Source organism: Protobothrops mucrosquamatus, unplaced genomic scaffold, assembly GCF_001527695.2.
Source record: "Protobothrops mucrosquamatus isolate PMUCROS unplaced genomic scaffold, P.Mucros_1.0 scaffold1049, whole genome shotgun sequence".
In the NCBI taxonomy this organism is placed as follows: domain Eukaryota; kingdom Metazoa; phylum Chordata; class Lepidosauria; order Squamata; family Viperidae; genus Protobothrops; species Protobothrops mucrosquamatus.
Window position 1 is genome coordinate 417,506 of NW_015387281.1, and position 19,250 is coordinate 436,755.

Sequence of the window (19,250 nt, forward strand, 5' to 3'; positions counted from 1 at the left end):
TTAAGTCCTCCCGAACCTCCAAAGGCCACTGGGAGGGCCATCAGGGGCCACCGGGACCGCCAAAAGAGCCGCCCGAAGGCCACCGAGGCTAGAATGGCTTGCCCAGGGGCCATTTGGGAAGGCCGTCGGGGCCGCTGGGCAAGCCATTCTAGCCTCGGTGGCCTTCGGGCGGCTCTTTTGGCGGTCCCGGTGGCCCCTGATGGTGGTGCAAGCAGCTGAAGTGGCTGAAAGATTTTAGAAGCTTAAATCCAAAATATCAGCAGGTACCAGATTTGGGGATGGCTGCCTAACTCATGCACCTATTTTTTTTGTTGTATCAGCACAATTTAGTCTGGTAGTATAACCAGAAAGGCGAAACAGCAGCAAAAATGTATTAGAGATGTGTGGATAATACACCATTTTTGTGCTGCAGGTTTTAGTGACATGAAAACAAAAAGGCAAGAAAAGATTCAAATAGTCTCATTCTGAATGTGAAAGTTAGCAGGTACACTTTCTTTAATGATTCAGTATGCAAAGATAAATGTGCAAAAAAGTATCTGCGAAATACCACATGGTGATTTCTGTGCCTGAGGTACCAAGTACATGTTGTTTCCATCAATGCCCTTAATCTCATAGCCACCCGATTTGAGATTTTTGACAAAATGAAAAGTGATAGGTACACTTGAAGGGATTAAAGATCATGATTATATATAAAGCAGTATGAAGTGGGTTTATCTGATCCAAAGTTGAAATAGATATGTGGTTATTTCTACTAATACTTAATGGGCTTTTGCTGACCCGGACTGAATGATGAGATTTCAAGGATCTGTTTATACATAAGAGATATAGGATGAAGAGATTATGTTTAGAAGATAAGTTATTAAAATGGTTTATACTTGTTGTGACGAATGGGGAAGTCACCTCTTTTTCTTTTCCTTTATTCTTTATTCTGCACTTATGTTTTCTTTCTTTTTTTTAATATTTTCCCTTTTTCTGCACTTTTTTCTTTTTATTCTTTTATTTTCTGTAGTTTGTACTAGTTTTGAGTTTGTTTAACTATAATGCTTTGTAAAATCATTATTTAAAAAGAGAATGCACACTGAAGAATGGAAGGAAGCAAAAGCCCAGCCACCCTTTTATCTGATGGCTCCTCCTCCTCCATTGTTTTCAACACATACAGTACATTCCTTGCATTTGATGCTTTTATTGGAGACTTCATCACATAGCCCAGAGTCACCTTATAGGAGAGATGGATATTACATAAAAATGTAATAAATAAATAAATAGCATAAAAAGCAAAGTGGCTGCAGCATAATTGTTAGAGATTGGGGAAAGCTTTTTCACTATCTGCCTATTACTTGTAGGGTTGCCAGGTATCCACTATTTGAGTGGACAGTCCACTTTTTTCACATTATGTTCACTATTTTTTTTCACAAAATAGTGGACATTTTTTTTATTCAAAAGCTTTATGATGAAATGGTACGTAATCTAAAGCTGTACAGTCTACTTTTTTTACTACTTAAACCCCCCCCCCCCCCGCTTGTCCACTATTTTTTGGAAGCAGACCTGGCAACCCTAATTACTTGTTACTTCGGGCAAATAACATAATAAAATAAAAATAATAAATGCAGGATTAAAAAAAATCTAAAAAAAGGTTGTCTGTCTCTCTTGTCATTTTTAAAGAAAATAATGAAGACCAGTTGTTCTTTAGTGAAATAGCACTAAAGAACAAACACGGGGGAAAGGCTGACAACAAGATCTATCTCATCTAAAAAGTCTCAATCTCCATTTAAGATAGAAAAGATCAGTATAAGGAGGTGTCCTTGGAACACTCAAGAGTATCCAACCATTAGAAACAAAGAAGCAAGTACACTGAATCAGCACAAACAACACCTAGGACAGATCAGAGATTTTATCTTAAAAGACTAGACTTTGAGCTGAACACATCAATGTCATGCATAGTTTATGCTGTGGTCACCACAGGCTGACCCACTTCCCATTGTGGTAGACTTCCCACAAAGTCAAAGTTTTCTCTGATGAATCATGCAAATGACCTCACACTGTTTTCCTGTATCAAGCCAGCAGTGTTATCTTGGGTGGGATAACACTGTTTGCACTTAGGCTGTTACAGATAAGAATACAATGTGTCATGTTGAAGACTGCTCTCCCCTCCTCCTCCAATAAGCTTTCTAAGATTCTCTAGGATTAGTATTCAAAGTGTGTACTGGTGTACTCCTGTGCCTAATTAGCGGGATGCGGTCAATGTTATATTGAGCTGAGATAGTGCCTAGATTACCGATCTTCACATGGAAATAAGATTGATTTAGGTTTCACCTTTGGGATATTAGCCAAAATGTACCCAAACTGACCAAGATTATTCTTACCATTTGCAAGGAATGCTGTGTATGACATAGACATGACTAAGGCTGATGACCTAGTATGAACCTTCTCTTTAATAAAGAACATTCTGTAAAAGCCTCAATGAATTGGGGTCACCTAGGTCAGGGGTAGGCAACCTTGGCTCTTTTATGACTCGTGGACTTCAACTCCCAGAATTCCCGAGCCAGCATGGCTGGCTCGGGAATTCTGGGAGTTGAAGTCCACGAGTCATAAAAGAGCCAAGGTTGCCTACCCCTGACCTAGGCTGTTATAGGAAATATGGAATCTATATCTTGTAGATAGAGGATGGTGATGTTGGAAGATCTGGTTAGGAGTTTGAGGGAAATTGTGCAATGTTCTGAACGAAAGCAATCAAAGTAGGGGCTAGAGGAGGGCGATGTTCTTTTAGCTGACATAAATTTTCATTATCTGAAAATAAGATGATAAGAGTACACAGAATATGATTAAGTTATTCAGAGACCAAAAAATGACTGAAAACGGCAAATATTTGATAAGAAAATGTGTCTATTTATTATGTATACTGTATGTTGCTTAAACAAATATTTCTGTATTTATTTTTATACATGGAAAAAAGAATTATTTAAAAAGCACCACTAATTTCATTTTTATCATAAAAGACTAATACAAAGATATAAGAATAATGAGAATTTCTCAGCGTGGAACAGGTCATTGTCAATAGTGGATTTTGGGGGAAAGGGACATGGATGAAAAGGAAAGATGTGAAAAGAACAAACATGAAAACAAAACTATCGAAAGAAAATAAAGTGTGAATCCTCTATCTAGATAAAAATAGAGTCCTCTATTAAACTTGTAGTTTAATTCCCCAACAGAATGAATGGAAAGTAGATGAAAGGAAGTAGGATGTGAATGCTATTTGGAGTAGAGATTTATATTACAGAAATGTGTAGAGTTACACTAAATATGAAAAATAATGCCTGGGGAAATGATGATTCTTACAACATTCCTTGGGATAAAGCAGTGGTTCTCAACCTGTGGGTCGGGACCCCATTTGGGGTCGATCGACCATTTCATGGGGGTCGCCAAGCAAGGCTGTCCGCCATTTTTTTCCCCTTTTCCGGCGGGTGCCTTACCTCCCTTGGGCTGGGCCAGCTGGTGGTCGGCCTGCTCCGTCTCTGCCGCTTGCCAGCTACGCCTCGGCCGGCGCAGGGGGGTGGAACCATGCATGCGCGGCGCTCCTGGGCAGGGAAAGTCCTCGACTTACGATCGGTTGGGTAGTCCTCGACTTATGACCGGTTTAGTCCTCGACTTACGACCGGTTTAGTCCTCGACTTACGACCGGTTGGGGTTGCGGCATTAAAAAGGTTGAGAACCACTGGGATAAAGTATAGGGATGGAGATGGAGATAAGAGAGATATAGCCACTACTGTGGATGAGAATTAAAATATGTTGCAAAAAATAAGGGTGAGAAAAATATACTGAATAATGTCTAAAGAGACAAAATATGGTTGCAAAAATATAATCAAGGCAAGGGATGGTTAGGGAAGGAGAGAAAATGCACAACAATTTTGATATAAGTAAAAATATTATATGATTAAATAATTTATATATTATTTTGAAAGTCTGTGAAGACAGCAAAAAAAAAAAGCCTCCAGCAGAGTTCATGTAATTAAAAATAACTGTGAATTGGGATGGAACTGAAGTGTGGGAATGCTGGTATATTACAGTTTTATATGGGAAAAATGTGATGTGTTGAAGAGTTGAATGAAGTACTATAAATGCTAGAACTTATAAAAAAAAACTGATGAAGAAGTCATAAATGTTGTGAGAATGCTTTCAAATGGTAAAATAACAGGAATAGATGTTTTTCTGGAGAAATATTAAAATATGGTTGCGGTTTATTTATGTAATAGCTATGTGACTTATTTAACTTGTAGAGATTGCATCCATGCCTGACAACTGTTTCCTTGCATAAAGAGAAAAGTAGTAGGAGTGAATGCAAAACTCTGCGTTTTCTAGGAAGGCATTTGGCAAAATTCTGACTGAAATGTAGGAATGATGACAATGAGCAGAATTTGGAGAGTACAGTGTGGTGTTTTGTGGGCATATTTTTGCTCTCCAGCATGGCACCTAGGAACATGTGAATGTCAGAAAGTATACAGGTATTCCTCAACTTCCTGGTTTAGCAACTGTTCAAAGTTACAATAGACACATCAAAAAGTATGGCCCGTTTCTGAACTTCTGATGGCCACCACCTGCCCATCACATAATTGTATTTCAGGCACTCATTAACCAGCCCACCTTTAGGGCAGTTTGCAGCAGCATCCCATGGTCACATGGCCACAAATTTACCACATTTTTGCCAAAACCCAGTGTTTATTTCTAGTTGTCAGAAAATCACCTCATAGCAAAAAATGGATTTGCTTAATGACTACTCAAAAGAAAAAAGATAAAATCAGGTGTGATGACCTGCTTCAAGACTGTCATGATTTATGACTATAATAGCCAGGCTCCATTATGGTCATAAGTTGACTATTTGTATATTTGATTCAGAGAAAGCATATGATAAAACAAAGAAGCTTGAATTACAGGATGTTTTGTACAAATATGGAATTGAAGGGGTTTTTTTTTACTGAATGAAACAATGTATATGATGGAAGCATATACAGCAGGGGTGTCAAACTGCCGGCCCGCGGGCCAGTTTCATCATACCGGAGCCACGCCCACCCCATTGCCGGCAATGGCAAAAAACCTCCAATACGTTGCGCGACGTCATGTGACGTCGCGAGTTTGACATGTCTGATATACAAAGTGAGAATAAATAGAATACCATGTGAAAGATTCAACACGGAGCAGGGAGTAGGATGAGGATATATAATGTCCTTGGTTGTTTTAATCTCTCTCTCTCTCTCTCTCTCTCTCTCTCTCTCTCTCTCTCTCTCTCTCCCTCCCTCCCTCCCTCCCTCCCTCCCTCTCTCTCTATATATAGATAGATAGAGATAGAGATAGAGAGAGAGAGAGAGAGACAGACAGACAGACAGACAGACAGAGGTTATATTCATTAACTGAAACTCAAGTAGCAAAGGTATCCACAATCAGTCCTCAAAGGCTTTCTAAAAAATATTGTTTTTTACCAATCTCTGGAAAGTCATGCAAATTAAGGTTATCCTCATTTTAAGGGGCAGCTTCCCATAGAAGGAGAATTCCCTTGGAGAATGCTTTCAACCATCTCTAGATAATCCATATCCTCCATAGTCCTCTGCAATTGCTAGCTACCTTCTCCAAGGAATGCTTGTGCTGACATCAATGGTGCATTCCTAAGGACATGTAAGTAGCCGATCGCAAGTGGTTGGCTGAGAATGCAAATAACGTGCCACAAATTTTAGACACATTGCATAATGCAATGAAAAACATGAATCTAAAAATTAATGTATCCGAGGCTATGATATTTATTTTTGATGGAATACATTGAAATAGTTGCAAGTTATATATAAACTTTTAATGTGTAAGGGTAGCAAAATGCAGTTTTATTTCCATTTTGGTGTATTTTTTAACTGCATACCCTATTAACTTACTCTTACTTATAATTTTGTTTATCCTAAAAAGAAATAGTGTACTGTAATGGGAATAATATGAATATTCTGAGAATAGTGTGAAGTGTGTGTGTGTGGGGGGGCTATATTCAGCAAGATTTGAATATAGTTCTTGCAAATGCTGAACATTATCCCAACTTCTGACTTAATTTCTGCACATTTTGGGCCTGTTTCCCACAACAAAGGGTCACTCCTTTTTAACAAGGTCATCTTCCTTTGAGAATGTTTTCTTATCCAAGGAAATTGTTCATATTTTAATCACTAAATGTTTAATAACTGGATACTCAGCATTTTGCTGTGCTTTGCTTTGCTTTGTGGAATTCATAAAGCTAAGCAGGGTTGGGCCTAGCTATTACTATCATCAAGGCTACATACTTCTAGAGAGTCTTTCGTCTGGATATCTGACAGCACTTCATAAATGCTAGTTAATTATTATTTGGCTAGAGACCATACAAACAATACTATGAACATGGTACATATAATAATTATTGTTCCATGCAAGCCGCAGGCTGGCACATTTGCAGAAATACCATAATTGTTGTTTCAAGAATGAACCAAATTAGTAATATGGAAGAGGGATGGCTCGTATCCTATCTAATACTGTAGTCAAATTTTATTAATGGTATCTGGAATATGATCATTCCTAAAGTCTCACTCCATGGTTCCATCCCTCCTGAAGGGGCATTGCTTCCAGTCCTATCTTTGCAGACTGGAAATATCTGAGCTATTTTAATATCATTTAACTTTTTAAATATGTAAATATTTCTTACTGGATAGATATAACCTAATCAAAGACAAGAAGTTTGATGGAATGAGACAGAAGTGTCAGGTGTAGGACCATTTGCTGCCATCTAGATTCTAGAACTTACTATAGAGTACAATAATTCTAGGTACCCATATAGTAGTTGGAAGCCAGCCTGGGAATTTAAAAAAAACAACTATCCCAGAAAAAGGTAACAACAATATGAGTGGTGACAAAATGAGATGGTCATTTTACAAAGTCCCCGTCCTCAAATTTGATTTGGGGAAGTCTTGTTTGTGGGGAAGGTGCAAGCACTCTGTACAGCACTCTGTATATGCTCCTCAGTCATGGGCTGTTTATGCATTTTTCCTGCCTTTCAGTTAAGCCGACTGGAGGCAAACATAAAAGGACATTTTGCAGAGTCCAGTAACAGGAAAAGGTTACCAGGTGGAGGAAAAAATACTTGCACACAAAAACTCACAAACTGAAATATGTGTAAGCAACAGCATTGTAAGGAAATAATTGACTAGTTAGTGGTACGTAAGAACAAAGGTGTGTGTGTGTGTGTGTGTGTAATGTTGATTCTGCCCTAGGGCTGTTCCCTGTAGACAGGTGAAATTCTCTCTGTTTATTGTGAAACTGGGCAAGTTTAAATCGTTGCACACCTTCCAAAGCAAACGAAAACACAGCAGAGCGGTACATATGGGAACCCCTCGCGGGGAAGCTTCCAAGCCAGCAGCTGCCACCACGCTGATCTCTGCGTTCGTTAACTCCCACCAGATACTTTTGCAAAAGGGAAAAATAACCGGCTGTTATATAACCTTCCCTGCTTTTTGCTCCACTAGAAACTTCATTGAAGTCCAGCTAGCAATCGGAAGCGAGACGCCTCTAGTAATTGCTGATCTGCATGTGCACAGTTGGCAAGGCGTAGCGCCTCCCAGGCTTCTGGGTGGGCAGAACGGAGAAAGCAGTCCGGGACTTTTGACCCTCCGCGGGTGGAGCGCCAGTCCTCCTCGCGTCGGCCTCCACGACCGCGTACTTTTTGCAATGCGAGAGGAGCAAAAAAAAACTGGGCTCGGCCGAAGCGCGGCGGCCGCGCGCGCCTTCCTCCTTCCTTTCTCTCCAGCCTGTCCGCCCCAGGGAGTCAAGGCAGTTCCCCTGGCCGGACCAGGGCAATTTGCAACTTTCATTCCCAACAGAGAGGAGGAGGAGGAGGGAAGATAAGAAAGGAGATGGTACCCCCACTCCACCCCCTCAAGGCCCGGAGGCCTCGCCGCACCCATAACCGCTTCTGCTGGTTTGCGGAGCTGACGAGGGCCAGGGCAGGGCCCTCTCGGCACCTTTGGAATTCTGTCTGAAATGTCGCTGCTCGCCAAACCCCTTCACCTGCTTTAAGGCGGAACCGGCTGGCCGGCTCGGCCTTAAAGCCCGCCTTCCTTGCTTGCTGTCAGTTGCTAGGGAAAGGGGTGTGACCGCGTAGGTGTGTTACAACTAGGGGGAGGAGGAGGAGGAGGAGGCGGAGGCCTGGGCAAGGAGAGCCCCAGGAGACCAAAACAAGGCTGGCGGGGGGGGAGACGGGGATGGCGCGGGACCGGGGAGGTTATAGGAGTCTGGTTGGGAGCGAGCGCGCCCGCGCCCCGAGTGGAGCAACTTTCTTGAGCTAAGAGGAACCGAGGTAGAGAGAAAGGCCTGCCGGAGCCACCTGTAGACAAGTTCGCGCCTTTTCGGAGTGGCCGAAGCGCCGCTCGGGCTCGGAGAAGAGGAGCCGCGGGGGTTATCAGAACTTTTTATTATTATTATTATTATTCTTTTCTTTCCCGCCCTTGGACATTTTTTTCGCTGGGTCAAACGAAGCCTGAGGCGGAAAAAGAGCCGGCCTGTTTTAATGTACCCCTTGCTCGGCTGCTGCTGCCCCCATGCAGGAAAATAATTTCTTCTTGTCGGCTCTGCAGCCGGAGAACGGCGTGTGCTCCTTGGCGCTGCCCTCGGACCAGCAGCTCGACAGGAAGGGCAAGGAGGCGCAGGACGCCGAGCTGTTCAAGAACGCCCGGGTGCAAGAGCAAGTCCGGATGCGGATGCTGCAGAAGAGCCACTCGGGCCCCCGGAGCAACGGAGCCTTCTCGGACTACGGGGAGTTGAAAGGTAGGCGCTGGGGTGAACGACCGGGGGGGGGGTTGGGGGGGGCAGAGAGAATGGCCTTGGGGCTTTTTTCCAGAGCAAACAGGGTGGAGGCATCCTTCTAGGGCAGGGGTAGGCAACCTCGGCTCTTTTATGACTCATGGACTTCAACTCCCAGAATTCCCGAGTCAGCTGTGCTGACTCGGGAATTCTGGGAGTTGAAGTCCATGAGTCATAAAAGAGCCGAGGTTGCCTACCCCTGTTCTAGGGCTATAAAGGGACTTGAGTGGGTTGAGCAGGCATTTATAGGGTTGCCAGGTCTGCTTCCAAAAAATAGCGGACAAGCGGGGGGGGGTTAAGTAGTAAAAAAAAGTAGACTGTACAGCTTTAGATTACGTACCATTTGATCATAAAGCTTTTGAATAAAAAAAATGCCCACTATTTTGTGAAAAAAATAGTGAACATAATGTGAAAAAAGTGGACTGTCCGCTCAAATAGTGGACACCTGGCAACCCTAGGCATTTACCCAGACGTTTCCTGCGAACGCTTCGCGGAGTGACAGTTCTCTCCCTAGTTCCTAAGGAAAACAAACAAACAAACAAATCGTAGCTTGCCAAAAGCCACCCAGTGATTGCGTGAGAAGGTTGAACTGGGATGCCTCCTGGCATCGAACTTTACTCACGCTTTTTTATTGCACCTAATTCTGATCATTCAATGAATTCGCCTAAGTTTCTTCTCCAGTGTTGCATCTATAAAAGGTCTGGATTTTAGGGGGAAAGCTGGCTTTGGAGGAGTTAGTTCAAGAATGCTGATGCGAATATTGCTTCCAGAAATACCTTGGGTTGGGTGTGTGGCCTTGATTGCAGCTGTGTAACCAGTTGAAGCTTCTTTGAATTCTAAGAAACAATATTAGCTGTGTTATTAGGGATGCTTTCATTAAAAAAAAACTTTTTTTTCTAATTGCAGTTAGGTTTAGGTTCTAAGTTAATGGAATGTGATGGGAAATCCACATGTTATCTTTCATTTCTAGCCTTCTATTCATCTCATATAAGAGACAGTACTACCAAAGATTTGTCAGCCAAAAGAGAGTTGCGTGAGATAAGAAGAGTTTTGCCTTTGATTAATTTGGTTTTTCATTAATTTGGTTTATGTTGCATTGCTGATTGCCAGTTTTGTAAGAGACAGCCTTTAGGTTTTAGATAACTAGAATACTCCTTCATTCCTCTTTTTTTTCTAGAAAAGAATGACATAAACTGAAGAAACTCAAACTATAACTATTCTTCCTAAACAAATTCAGGAATATTGTATTTTAGAATCTCATCTACGTCACTTATCTAAAGCTTATCTAATGGTGATAAAAGTAGAAGGAATTTATTAAGTTAATCTTTTATTGTACTATATTATAGTTATTCAAAATATTATGTAATACAGAACCATTATCAGTAATACTTTGTTAGGAGTTGGTTCCACTAAATTGCCGTAAATATAGCTAGTAAAAAGTTTTAAGACTGAACATAGTGAGATAAACAAGATGGGAAGCTTGATCCCAGGCATGTTTACTTGGAGATTATGTCCCACTGGATTTATTACGTTTAAATGTGTGTTTGAGTTATTGAAAAACAGTGCAGGTGACTCAGTAGCTGAACAGAGCAGGATCTGAATTTGCGCTTCCCTTTTTATTTCACCTATCCATTTTCCAATGTGAATCAGGAGTTTATTTCTCACTAATTAACAAATATCTTATTAGAAAAGCTTTCTTGTCAGAGTCATTTTGTCTTTCATAGTTGCATCACTGGCAAAAAAAAATATCCATTTGGTGTCATTTTCACCACCCCAGGATCTCCGGAAAGTTGTAGCAGTTGGATGCCTGCCAGTCCAGGAACTACCGTAATAAAAGCATTGAGCAGAATTATAGTTTTGAACGTCACATTTTCTAGATGGCATCTGTTACAATTATATCACTTCTAATTACTTGGCTTTTGCTCTGTTAAATTGAAAAACTGACTAACATTTGAAAGAAATTCATTTTGTTTCTTTTTAAGATGGAGTCTGAAATATTTTGGCTGCATTTTTGTTCATTATTTTCCATGTTTTATATTGGGAGTTCAAGACAAGCTCCCAAATTAGGAGATGCGGTATAATAATATTATGTAAGCCACCAAAGCTAGGTCAGTCTCTTCATATTGTACTTTCTGGCTCTGGAAGTTTGACTTGAAAGTTTCTTCCTGTAATCTTTTGAGCGAATGCCTTAACTCCTGGGTGTCAAACTCAATCACGTCACATGACATATCGTGACTTCTTTTTTTTTGCCTTTGCAGAGCTGGGGCGGGCGTGGCCTGCGTGTGACGCATTTGGCCTGTGGGCCACCAGTTTGACACCCCTGCCTTAACTGTTCTGACATAATTGATAGGTTGAGAAGAAAGTTTCATACATACTGTTTAGCTTATTTACATATAACTCCAGTAGAAGTTCGTCTGGATAAAAGTTGCCATCTCCAATTCTTTTATCGGGAAATGATAAATTTTCTGATAAATTCAAATCACTATGGCAATTTACTCTAAATCTTAGCACTGCTGTGCAGAAGGTAACTGGAGAAGTCTGGTTGAGACTTTGGTGTGGGTTGCTGCTGAGGCGGGGGTTTCTTAACATAACCCATTTGAACTCTCCTTGACACTGTTTATCAACTCATTGTTTCTACTTCATGAGTTCTCTGAAGTTCTTTTGAATTTCTGTATTAAAAAGCATTGTGGTGGCTATCTTAATGTATGTCTTCATAACGTTCTGAGATTGCTGAATGGTAGTAGATTCATTGCCCAGGATTATGCTAACTAAATTTCCTTTGAATTGTACTCTGATTAATGCTTCAGAAACTTGTAAGCCAGTTTTAAAGATACCAGGACTTTGATTTTTGTGTCTGCTTTTCTTTTGATATATCAGTCTGATTCTAATCATAAACTGGCCCCATGCCCCGTCCTGGCCTCTGTCCTGCCTGTTACAACGTTGTTATATATCCAATAGACAGATGGGATTTACACACACAAAGTCATTATTAAATAACATGGGGATCTTAAATTGGGTTGAAATATGAATTACCCACAGTTATAGAATAAGCAAGTCACTATTTCTAATCAGATTATTCAGGAACTAGTAGTGTATTCCAGGATGAAGGACCTTTCACCCTTTAGATATTGATGAGGAGGAATATTAAGCTATCAAGGTCAGTAATGCAGGAAACTGGGATTTGTATTTCTAGAAAGCCACACATTTCCCACTGAGACCCTATTTATCTTCTTCCTGCATCAGAATTATGCAGACTTCGATACATATCTCTTTTTTCCCACAAAATTCAAGGCATACAGTACATAGATATGATTCCTATCGTGGTACAGACCTGGTACAGGTTCAGACCTGGCTGCTTCTGAAACTTGTATGTCTTTAATGGATGTCTAAATTATTTTGTGAGATAGGGAATTGGTTGCAGACCAACCATAGTTGAGAGACTGGGTTGAGACTTTTGAAAACGGAGCTTTACCATTGACAGAAAGGATGATGTTCAAACATGTCACACTTCAGAGTTCCCTCCAGAAATCTTAAAACTTTTATAATCGCTAGCCATTGGCCATGCTCACTCATGCTGCTAAGTGTTTTAGTCCAATATATCTGGAAAATACTAGATTGCCTGCAGATGTTATAGAGAAGAACACTAGCACAATAAAGATACTGGAGAGCCAATTTGTTCAGTATGTTTCTCTGAATTTTTGGCAGAGTTGTTTAAAGAGATTCTCAATCATGATTGTCCCAAAAGTGCTTTTCAAAAGGCAACTGGACTTTGTTAGTTTTTTCTTGAAAACGTTTCAGTTCTTATCCAAGAAGCTTCTTCAGTTCTGACTGAATAATGGGGAATGGATTGATGTATATTCTTTGCAGTCAACTGGTTGTTAGCATTCTGAGGATTGGCCATTAGCTCTGTGAGAGTCATTGAGGCCATTTGGGGGTTTATCTGTGCCCCCAGGGTCAGCTGACTCAGAGTGCAAATGGATGTGGAATCTTCTTGGAACTGTGCAAGGGCTGTGTTAGAGACAGGAGATAGGTGGTGTCCTATTCGGAGTTGGGGGAGTTCAGTTTTATGGGTGTGTTCAATAGTGAGAAATGCTGCTGTTATCTGGCAATCATAGCAATATTGTCAGACCATGGTGTCACAACAGCTTAGATATACTTTTGGCTCACAGTTCACATGCTGTATCTCCTCCCCCCATCCCATTTTAAGGAAAAAGAATATTTCCATTCCAAGGGTATTTGTTATGAAAGACTTTCTGTAACTAAACATGGATTCATACTATACTATACTAGCTGTACCCGGCCATGCGTTGCTGTGGCTCAGTCTGGTTCCAATCGTAAAATTGGAAATTTGGAAATCGTAAATGGATCGTAAATCGGAAACATTGAAATGGAATCGTAAAATCGTAGCGTGTGTTGCTTTTACGTCCAACAGATGGTGCTGTTTTTTTAAAAAACATGTTTTTACCTGTCACAGGTGTGACATCTATATAATGTAGGTATATAAAAACACGCGCATATTCGAATGCAACGTTGTGTCAAACTTTCAAAGCAATCGGTGAAGAACTTTCGGAGATTTAAGATTTTGAACAAACGAACATTTACATTTTTATTTATATAGACTAGCTGTACCTGGCCACGCGTTGCTGTGGCTCAGTCTGGTTAAATGGAAAAGAAAGAAAAGAGAAAGCGCACGTTTGTAATATGTTTAATTTCACAATGCTTGTGGGTATACAATATTTTTTGTTGTTCCATTGTCTGTGCAGATATAGAGATTGTCTGGTTTGCCAACTCTAGAACACGCAACATATAAAAAAAGCATGTTTTTACCTGTCACAGGTGTGACATCTATATAATAGTAGGTATATAAAAACACGCGCGTATTCGACTGCAACGTTGTGTCAAAATTTCAAAGCAATCGGTGAAGAACTTTCAGAGATTTAAGATTTTGAACAAACGAACATTTACATTTTTATATAGATGAGTAGGCTCATATAATAAGATTGCAGGTTAACACAGGATTCATGAATCTGAACAAGTATTTTGTATACAATATATATTGAAAATCTCTCTCAGTTTGGGGAGGTAGGAATAGATCTGGATAAACAGACTTGATATTATTAACTCTTTTCTGGTCTGAATGGGTGCCCTCCAGTGACTGATAAGAGGTCTTTTGCCTTCAAACACAGGGGTGAGATAATAGTGTCTTTAAAGAGCTTTTGAAGTGCTTACATTTACATTCTTCAGGGGAAAAAACAAAGAACTTCCTGTTTGTTCTCTGTTTTCAGTAGAGATATAGAGCTAGGGCAGGGGTAGGCAACCTTGGCTCTTTTATGACTCGTGGACTTCAACTCCCAGAATTCCTGAGCCAGCCATGCTGGCTCAGGAATTTTGGGAGTTGAAGTCCACGAGTCACAAATGAGCCAAGGTTGCCTACCCCTGAGCTAGGGGGTCTCAGCTATGGCATGCAGCATAGTTAGGTTTAGGGAGGGGTCTTCCTGCTATCCTGTCCTCTTTGCTCCACAACCACACTTGAAAAGATTGTGATGGTAGCATTCAGAATTGATTTTAATCCTTTTAAGAGGAAGCATCTTGAGTATGATACACTTGCCTCTGCAGAGGGAGGAGGCCGGACATTACTGTATATGCATCTTCTGTCCTGTGGAGGTGAGGGAATAAGTGAGAGAAGACAAGAGAAGGAAGGCAGAAACTGCAACAAAGAAAATGGGAATAAGATTCTGAATAACATTGCTGAGAAGATGACCAACTGGTGTTTCCAGCCCAACTGTGCCTTAAAAAGGATATGCAGTGTGCTACCGGTAGTAAATAATAATCATCAGCATATGCTTACAAGGATTATTTTAACCCGAGAAAGGAACTCTGTAAACTTGCCCTGGTGCCTTCTGTGTACAGAACATAGATATTAACATTAATCGCTGCCTGTTGCTGACTCATAATTTAGCACATCTCCAGAATACTAAAATATTTAAATGGTGATAGCTACTTATTATATACCGGTATATATTCTTATATTAACTATATTATATATCCTTAACTGTTAATGTGGCAACTTGCGTATCATCAATTGTCTTTGGTTTCTTGCCATGCCAAAACTGAACTGGGGAATCCCTTTATACCGGTATATATGCTTTGAGGATGGATTGCAACCCTTCTCCAGTCATCAGCCTTGACTTACCTGCTGTTTTGTTGACATGTCTTCCTTCCTTTCTTGCTTCAGTTTTACATTGCTCTGGTCATCAGAACCATTACCATCAGGAGCTTTTCTTTTTTATTTCTAAAGCTGGTTTCTTTTTTTAAGTACCTGTTTTTTTTCTGTTTAACTTGTGATGCTGTAGATCTGGGGAGGAAAACCACCTCTGTTTTGAGGCTTGAGTCTGAAAAGATTACAGTATAATGATTCTCATAGTGAAATTGTCTCCCTGTTTGTAGCCTGATGCCTTAGCCCAGTGGTTCTCAACCTGTGGGTCGGGACCCCATTTTGGGTCGATCGACCGTTTCATGGGGGTCGCCAAGCAAGGCTGTCCACCATTTTTTTTGTCCGCCATTTTTCCCCCCTTTTCCGGGGGGTGCCTTACCTCCCTTGGGCTGGGCCAGCTGGTGGTCAGCCTGCTCTGTCTCTGCCGCTTGCCAGCTACGCCTCGGCCGGCGCAGGGGGCGGAACCACGCATGCGCGGCGCTCCCGGGCAGGGAAAGTCCTTGACTTACGACCGGTTGGGTAGTCCTTGACTTACGACCAGTTTAGTCCTTGACTTACGACCAGTTTAGTCCTCGACGTACGACCGGTTTAGTCCTCGATTTACGACCGGTTGGGGTCGCGGCATTAAAAAGGTTGAGAACCACTGCCTTAGCCAGTACACCAAACTGGCTCACACAAAAGTATACACCTAGCCAATTCTGTGTAAAACACAACAATGCCCAGCAAACAATATTTTCTTGGGCCAAAAAGTCAAATATGAAGTTTTACATTACTTTTATTGTTGGGTTGTTTTTTTTAAATAAAATATTTGGAGGCTTACTTGAGATTAATTTATCCCCAAAATGGGGCATGCCAGAAAACCATGTGCTATCCCAAAATTGCTAACAAGATAGAAATAGAATGAGTGAGGATGAGGGGGGAAAAAGGATCAAATTTATTTTTGTAGATTTAACAGGGACATAATTTGCATAAATTATGTTTATTACTTATAAAATATACACCTGTAAAGAAGCCAAGACATTTTGAAGAAAGGGTAAACATGGTATCTTGTTGCATATCAAACTGGTGCTAGCCTAATGCAAAAAATCGTAGGAATAGAAATGAGAAAGGAACTTAAAAGCTGGTCTGATCAGATCTCTGCTTAATGCAGAGTTACAAGGACAGCATCCCTGACCAATAATGTTCTAGCCTTTTCTTAAATTCCCTTTTGAAGGGTTTGTCTACCACCTGCGGGAGAAGTCTGCTATATTGTCAAACTACTATTAGTAGAACGTTTTCCTCATACTTAAGCAAAATCTGGGGGGGGGGGTTGTTGTACTTTCTTCTTATTATTTCAAGTTCTTCCTTTTAAATCAATAGGAAAAAAGTTGTTCTGTCTCCTCTACAGCAGCTCTAAATGACAGTTGGCTGTTCTCTGTTCTTCCTCTCCCTACCAGCTATTCTGTGTCCAGTACTAAACTTTGTTTCTTTCTTTGTTTTTGCTTTATTTTAAAGTTGCCATTGGCAAGACATTATCTTTGTTCTTTGAAGATGCTATTCAAAAATAAATATACTTTTATGTACAGAAAGAATGCACTGTTGTACTGAAGGCATTTAAAGGAGTTTTATCCACTTCATAAGCAGGGCCTATGGCAAACTTCCATGATTGATAGGGATATGCATATAATAGAAAATAAGTTTTATTCTTAGCTTGGAACAAAGTACCCACTCAAATGTTCTCTCCAGTGTTTCCATTCGGCTGTATTCCATTAGAATAAAAATTGAAACAGCCTGAACATTTTCTCCCCCAGCAGAACGAAGAAACTTTTTTTATTCTGACAATTTTAACCACAAAACAAAATTGAAAGTCAGGAATAACCATTGCTTCCTTGATATGCAAGAATGGGTGGGTAGTAGTCTATGTTGAATGACACCTACTATCCAAGTTTTAGAAAATGTCGCTAAGGGCATGAATTTTAACACATTTTTGAAAACGTTAATTACATTCCCATTAAAAACAGTGGAAAGGCAGCTTTGTTTCTATTAACCAAAAATTTGTTTCAATTACCCTCTGTTGTCAAAAAAAAGCCCTTCTCTGCTTCTATAGAAAAAAATAGATTTTTTTTCCAGTTTCTTGGATGTAGTACCATTGAGGACTACTCGTTGAGTAAGTAAGTAAGGTTAGCTGGCTGACAAACCATACTAAATGAGTAGTCCTCAATGGTACTACATCCATATGGAGAGAAGTAAGCAGAGGAGTACCACAAGGCTCCGTCTTAGGCCCAGTACTCTTCAATATCTTCATAAATGACTTAGATGAGGGAATTGAAGGGGAACTCATCAAATTTGCAGATGACACTAAGCTGGCAGGAATAGCCAACACCCCTCTTTCAAGAAGAGACTTGTCTGAGTCACTTGTCTGAGAATGGTATAGGTTCTCCTGCTTGAATGGGGGGCTGGACTAGAAGACCTCCAAGATTCTGTTCTGTTCTGTTCTTAAAGTCTTTAATATTCTTTTCAGATAGTACATCTTTCTTACCTATAATTTCTTCATGTTTTGAATTTAAAAATATGTTGGCCAAAATTCTATATAGGGTGCTAGATTTTTTTTCAGCCTGTCTGCCAGGTGCAGACAAAAACAAATTTCCTGGTGTTTTTATTAGGGGTGGCTACAAAAAAGAAGTGCTGGTGTTCCTTGAGTACATGAATAATATTGATGTTACACAAAGTTCCATAAACAAGACTAATCAAATTATTGTGCAGATTCAGCTACATTGGTACCCCCTCTTTGTAACATGAACTATCCCTGCACAAATTAAGACATGGCATAACCCTCATGGAACCTATTCAGGAACTCTTTATTTTTCTTTCTTTTAAACAGTGCCAATTTACCAGGTAGACTAGCAGTTATGCAACTGAAAGTACTGTAGTCTCTCTCTCTCTTTTTTGTCTGACCTTATTCTTAATTGCTTTTTTTCTCTTAACACTCCATTCCCTCATCACCCAATCCAGACAACAGCAAATAATGGTCTGTGCTACTCTACTAGTTTGGGCTGGAAAAAGTCTGGAAAATATAACCCAATCATAAGCTCAGCTGCATGCTCAGAAGAACTAGATTACGCCCCAAAAAGGCCCTTGGAAAAAGCTAAGATTTAATTTAGGCTAAGAATAAAACAGTGTGTTTTATTTTACGGGGGCATCAAAGAGTCCTCTTCAAAATCAAAGCATTTTGCACATCCCTACTGAATACCATTGACTTGAACTCTAGGCCAGGGGTGTCAAACTGCCGACCTGTGGGCTGGATGCGTCACGCAGAAGCCACGCCCACCCCATTGCTGGCAATGGCAAAACTGTCCCGATACGTTGCGTGACGTCATGTGATGTCGTGAGTTTGACATGTCTGCTCTAGGCATTATATCTAAGATTCTCCGGAATCCCCTTCTTGTCTAATTTTCTGTGTCTGGGTCCCAGTGCACACTCAATCCCATTATGTTGTTTTGGAAAATTTTCCTCTTAAACATTTTCCTGACTAAAAGTTGTACATGGCTCACCAGATTTTGTAATCCATACCCCCTGCAGATCTCTCTCAGATGTGGCCAGTGAATATAGATAAATTGGTAGGCTTTGGTCTTAGATTTCCCAGAATTCCTAGCCAACTAGCAAATGGGTATTCTGGGAATCCTAGGTGACATAGCTGGGTAGCACTAATTTGGTAACGGGGTGATCTACACATGTATTTGATACATACAGTATGTATAATGTCATATATTTGTGAAGAAATTATGAGTCAGTCTTTTTGTTTGGAACAAGATAATACTTTGGAACCCCACCCAGTTTCTCCCTCCTGCCATCACATTATCCATACATGTGGAATGGCCACTCTGTGTGGCTGTTAGCTCAGCTACTTCCTTTTCTTCTTGAAATTACCTTTTCTCCAGATCCACTTTCACAAATTATTTCTAGGCACAATTAATAAGCCAAGTCTTGCTTTTTTCTGTACTGTGTGCACATTCCCCCCTCGCCCTGTGAGAGGGAATATATTAAAGCATGTTTGTGTTTATTTCTCAAATTCCACCATGAGAACTCTACAGGATGCATAATATATGCTGCAAATGAATTATCTGGGTGTATGGCTAAAAGAGACCGCTCAAACACCTGGCTCTCTATGGAATTCTACATTTCACATACATTCCATGAAAAGGAACCA

At 40.5% G+C, this 19,250-nt stretch overlaps 1 protein-coding gene across 1 annotated transcript in view; it reads left to right on the forward strand.

Annotated features, from left to right (window-relative positions):
• Positions 1-19,250, forward strand: part of PKP3 (plakophilin 3) — a 78,637-nt gene that overhangs the window by 27,685 nt on the left and 31,702 nt on the right. Inside the window, exon 2 of the mRNA XM_015820063.1 lies at positions 8,625-8,814. Within this exon, the coding sequence (XP_015675549.1) occupies positions 8,625-8,814 (190 nt within the window). The remainder of the gene's footprint in view (positions 1-8,624; positions 8,815-19,250) is intronic.